At 35.3% G+C, this 5,660-nt stretch overlaps 1 protein-coding gene across 1 annotated transcript; it reads right to left on the reverse strand.

Moving 5' to 3' along the window:
- Positions 1-417: 417 nt before the first annotated feature.
- LOC145056611 (hyperosmolality-gated Ca2+ permeable channel 1.8-like) lies at positions 418-5,377 on the reverse strand. The gene is made up of 11 exons (XM_079004310.1): positions 4,908-5,377; positions 3,775-3,927; positions 3,491-3,626; positions 3,317-3,418; positions 2,883-3,002; positions 2,661-2,741; positions 2,213-2,553; positions 1,898-2,143; positions 1,478-1,802; positions 1,141-1,374; positions 418-1,036 (listed from the first exon to the last, which is right to left on the reverse strand). The coding sequence occupies exons 1-11, from the start codon at positions 5,219-5,221 to the stop codon at positions 731-733; spliced, it is 2,358 nt and encodes a 785-aa protein (XP_078860436.1). The 5' UTR covers positions 5,222-5,377; the 3' UTR covers positions 418-730.
- Between the last annotated feature and the right edge of the window lie 283 nt (positions 5,378-5,660).

A 5,660-nucleotide genomic window follows, 5' to 3' on the forward strand; every position in this document is an offset into this window, starting at 1 on the left:
AACCAATTCCCCATAGTTTTTTATTTTGTTATGACCATTAACAAAAGTGAATGACAATAATTATCAAATGTTAGATTATACTTGCATAGGCATTTCACTCAATGTCAGTTACATGTTTTTTGTTTCTCACGTCACAAGTGAAAAAAGATTGAAGGTACTCATATATGACGAGGAAAGTCATCCAACTAATAAAACAAAAAATTATGTCTACAAAGAGGTCCTTCAACGGTTATAGATATTCAGGTGTTTCATTGTTCTTTTTTTCCAGATATTTCAATGTTACCAATAATGCTAAGTCTGTTTCTGTTACTTTATCTTTTTTATGGTGCCAACTTTTTTAAACCTTTATATGTACATTTTTATATGTTTCCCCACGTTTTACGCGGGTTATAATCTAGTTTCTTTTCTAAAACCAAATTAAGACCAAGTCTCGGTCACAAAACAAGGACCAAGCCATATTGCCATATTACAAGATCAAAAAATAAACATCATTACAAAAATTATTTTTTTATTACAAAAAAGGGACCTATTGATACCCCCAAACCTAAACAACTAGACCAATACTAACCAGTACATGAGACTAGTATCAAAGTCTTAACATGCTCAGCTCCTACATATCAAAAAACCCCCACCCCACCCCACCCCACCAAGACCTCTATGATATGAACAACAACCATTGATATCCAAAAAGACCGGTTAGGTTAGCCACAGTTATGGAAGCTACATCTAGTCAGGTGTTGTGGGTCTGATGCACAGAGGTCTCATCATGGGACATGGTAAATACACTCTCATGTTGCTCAACTACAACTTCAAGATTCTGCTTTTGAGTTTTAGGAGACACCTTGCTTTCAGGGGAATCCAAACCAAAAGCAAGTTCGGTAGTTGGTTGACTTGGGATTCTTTCAACTCCCAACTCTACCAGCTCAACTTCTTCAAATGAACGTAAAACTGGATGTAAATATGCCTCAGACAAGAAAGATTTCATCCCCATTTCACCTTCATAAACTTCATCTTGCGCATCCTTCTCCACAGCTTCCTGAGAAACCAAATTTATGCATATCAAGTAATCAAGTTTGCCACACAAATGATGTTTTTAAGTGCATTTATTGTGAAAATAATAAGATGGATGAGTAGTTATACCTCAAGAGGGTATTTTTGGAAAGCAGGCTCGAACCGGCTCTTGCAGTAATTGTGGAAAGTCACAGTCAAAATCGGTAAAACAGCAAGCAAGGGAGTTGAACTTGCAGCCTTTTTTGTGCTAAGTAATCCCAACAAAAGAAACTGAGATATCAACAGGTTGGCTATTATCCGAGTATGAACATGTGGCCAAAATGCAGCAGCACTCTCGTAACGTTGATTGTACACGTTAATTACCTGTGTGTTAATTAATATATACAAAAAGCAAAATTACACATATACCCTTCAACAGCCTACGTGAAATTAACATGGAAAGAATGAGCAAAGATTTAAGATTTACCTGGTGACGATAGACAAAGTATGCAAACGCAAAGAAGATGAGTATAAAGGGAAGAAGGATTGGAGTAACTACAGCATACACAGCCCCCATAAGGAAGTATAGTTGAAGAGAAGGAATGGTTTCGGGGAAATCTATGCTCTTGGGATTCATTGCCTTTTCTTTATCTCTTTTAGTTTTCACAAGTAACATGTTCTTTAGATGAAACATGATCAAAGGCTTCAACCGAAGAATCTCTCCCGCCATGCCTGCCCACCCATCAACCATTATATATGTAATAAAGAAAGTAGCTTTCATTGGAATCGACACCCCGATAGTCCTTGGAATCCTGTAAATCATAAATAATACCAATATGCTTACATTGATTTGTATATGATAAAGAAACTAGAATTTTGTTATTAAGGGGAAAAAACAAAACATTACTCTGTTGGTGATTGGTGAAGGAAAGAATGAAGCTGTTCAAATGCTGTTCCAGTTACGATACTTCCTAAGAAAACGTTCACCAGCATGAAGAAATAGTATTTTCCAGCCGTTCTCCTTTCCAATACAGAAAACGCAACGTGCCCTTCGATTTTTGACATGGTCATAAGAATTCCGGGAAGAAGCCATAGAAAAACCTTCAGAGCAAGACCAGGAAGAAAACCCTGAAGGAAAGACTTGATAAAACTCCTGCGAAGATTCCAAAATCAAATTCCGCCATGTCCATAAATACTAAAGAAGAAGAATTTATTTACTTACCATTCAATCACGGGCTTGAGAAAAGGAACGACCCTTTCAAGCCCATCAAGATTGGCGAGTGATTGAACGAATGCGATGGGTATTATGTAGAAGAACACCAAGGCGAAGACAGCTAATGATATAACTAGTCTACGGATGCTCAGAGAAACAAAAGGTATAGCCAGATTTTTCCAGTAAACATCTCGAGGTTCAGGGGCCCAATCTGTTAACCATAAAATCGGGTTTTTGCTTTGTTGTGTCTGAGCGCACACAGCCGCACCCCATCGCGAGTTGAACGATACAAATGCAGCCGGCATAATGCATTTCGGGTCCTTGAAAATTCTCTCACGCTCCATCGTTAACTACTATTTCAATTTTCAAGAAGCCAATATATTTAATAAAATAGTAATTGAAAAACTAAAAACTCCTTACATTCTTTAAACGGATTAGTAGTTAGTAGTTTACTCACCTTTTCGTCAAGCTCTTTAACCTGTTGTTGATAGTATTCTATGGAGTCTACCTTTTTACCCCAAAGTCCAAGGAACCCCGTCTGAGAGTTCAAATATCGATCAGCACTCAAAAAAAAGTTGAATATTTTACAGCATATCAACATATATATGGTATATACATTCTCAATAAAAGAAATATACAAGTTTTGGTGCATAAGATAAGATTAAGAACAGAGAGCTACCTTTTTTGTTGGACGTTTGTGGGGACTTCTTTCAAACTTAAGCTCATTGTAGTCTAAATAGTTTTGCAGTTTTTGTCTTTTCTTCACCGCTCTAGCAAACTTGTTTGCATTGTAGACGGCCTGAATCAAAATCACCAGTACTATGGTTACATGCATAATAGTTATAAAGCATGGAATTAATATATGTATGCACATACATTATCTACATCTATATGTATGTATGTATGCATGCATGCATGTATATTATGTGGCATGGAGATACTTCCTTCCCTAACCCTTGTGATGATAAAGACTAAAGACCCTATCACCTCTATGATTATTATGAATAGGAAAAATCAAATTGGGTAACTCACATTGCATTAAAAATCTAAGGCACGAAAAAGAATGTATGCAAGTAAAGGAACTCAACAAAAATTATACTACGTATTTATTACCTGGTGACAAAGATAATGAGTTGAGTGATTCTTTTTAAAGAAATAGTCCACAGTATCGGACACAGAATTTTCATGCACATCAGGCACGTTTTTAACAAGAACCTGCAAAAGTAACTCATAAAGTTAAAATGTCGGATGTAAAAATTCACCAAAGTAATAAAAAAAAAACAATACCGTGAATTGCTCAGCTCGCCTACTTTTTGAAGCCAAAAAGTTCAATCTCATTGATGCTACCACATCATACTCCTTGTAGAGCATGTAGCATGCCCAAAACGTGAACAAATACATCATCAAAATGTGTGCAAAAAATCTGAAAATCAAAACACATACATTGTAAATTACCTCCCTCGACCCTCATGTTGGGTTTTTTTTTTTGAAGTAACTAAAGATTTCTCGATCTTTAAACCAACCAGTTTCATACGAACTATAAAGAAAAGGAATGAAAAACAGAAACTTACTTTGAAGATTTAGGTGGAACATTTGATATGGAAAGCTTATCAATGTCACTGATGACCAAATCGTGGCTGAGGAAAAACAACAACCCACCCGATACATTAACCGGAATCAGAACCAAGAAAGCCACAATCGCAGCTGGTCCGAAAATTTTTAAGCTGAAAGTTTATAAAGAATGACATTAAACTCTTAAAGTGATTAATTAAAAAAAAAAAAAAAAAACAAGAAACAAATGAATATAACAAAAACTCCAAGTTTGTTAGGCCCCTCTCTCTCTCACTTTTGCTATTAACTCCAGTCTCCAACTCATTACAACTCCAAGAGTAAAAGTTCCCCAATCCCACAATTACCCAACAAAAACAATTAATTAATTTTGCACTTTTTTTATAACAATTCTACCAAGTTAACAAAAATCCAATAAATTAAAGGTTTAGGAACACTCAAGTTCCTCAACAGAACAACAATAAGATCCCAAATTTCATAGAATACTCAAAAATTCACAACCAACAAAGAGCTATTCTGCTAATTAAGATCAATTCATGAATAATTTCATCGATTTATCATTAAACCCATATGAAAAAGAAAGAAATTTAGAGTACCCAAGCTTTCATGAGAAGCAGCAATATAAATCCGAAAATTAACAAGTTACGAATAATCTTTTTGAAATAGAAACTCATCGAGAGCAAAAGGAATTACAAGTACCCTAGTTTTCAAGAAACACAACAGTAAAAAGTCTAAGTTCTAAGCTTCTAGACAAATTCACAGTTAACAAAAATATAATAAAAATGATTGATTTAAGCACAAAGTAGGAATGATTACATCAATTCAATAAAAAAAAAAAAAACAAATTAAATAGGAATAGCAGAACTCTAAAAAAACAACAACAGTAAAAACCCCAAAGACAAGCTTTTCAAGAAATTTGCATTAGTTAATGTCCGAGTAATTAAGAAAACTAACCAAAACCAGTAAAAGAAACAACTTTAAAGCATCCGACTTTTCATAAAAGCAGCATTAAAAATCCCAAATTTGACGAACAGCTAGATAAATTTACCAGAACTTTGACTGACGAAGCTTAGCTTGCATACAGACATGGTAAATTAACAAAAACCCACATTAAAGAAGGAAGAATTAGAAGTACCCAAGAACGTAAATCCTCAAGAAAGCAGCAGAATCAAGGCCAGCGTGTTCAATAATCTCAGGCTCCTTCATGCGCATAGCTTGAGGCATCCAATTAAGGAATGTAAGGTAAGTGTTGAAATTGAGATTGACGAATTTGCCCACAAAATTTCCAGTGTGTCTAGGACTGCTTCTGGCCCCAATAATGTACCATTTGGGGAAGTAAACTCTGTCATTAATAGGTTGGATTCTGAGTAGAGCAAAGGCCAACAAGAAAGCGAAGGCGGTGACTATGTTTATGAGTGCAGAAACCCCAATATCGCCAAGACTAGCCATCCAAATCCAACACAAGAGAGAAAACCAACAGGGAAAGCGAGTGAAGATGGCAACCGAAAAGGTGGCGTAGAAGACGGTAGATGGAATTTTGTCTGTGCAAAAAGGTGGCTGGAGGGTGGAGGTGGGTGGGGGGATGTTTGGATGTTTTTGAAAATAAATGAGTGTGGCTATGCACCTTTTATTCTTGTAATAAAATGTTAAGAAAACTTCAAAATCAGTCTCTATATGGTTTGTAATTTTTTTTTACTTAAGGTCCAAAATTAGCTTCAATTTGCAAAAAATATTCTTATTTGAGGGTTTATTTTCTTAAAATGTTTTCGTACTTTTTAGCTTGTGCCTCACATAAGGGTATTTGCGACTTTCCATTTTGAGGCCCAATTTCATAGTTAAATGTTTAAGTTTTAACTATTAAATGTTTATTTTCCAACCCAATTTATTT

The sequence above is a fragment of the Lactuca serriola genome, chromosome 6 (assembly GCF_051521515.1).
Source record: "Lactuca serriola cultivar US96UC23 chromosome 6, Lser_US96UC23_V15, whole genome shotgun sequence".
NCBI classification, from domain to species: Eukaryota; Viridiplantae; Streptophyta; class Magnoliopsida; order Asterales; family Asteraceae; genus Lactuca; species Lactuca serriola.

Excerpts from the sequence above, each read along its gene's own strand:
- LOC145056611 (XM_079004310.1), bottom strand. The coding sequence starts at position 5,221 with ATGGCTAGTCTTGGCGATATTGGGGTTTCTGCACTCATAAACATAGTC. Across the intron at positions 3,928-4,907 it reads TTGAGGATTTACGTTCTTGG|CTTAAAAATTTTCGGACCAG; the intron begins GTACTTCTAATT and ends ATAAACTTTCAG. Across the intron at positions 3,419-3,490 it reads GGCGAGCTGAGCAATTCACG|GTTCTTGTTAAAAACGTGCC; the intron begins GTATTGTTTTTT and ends TTACTTTTGCAG.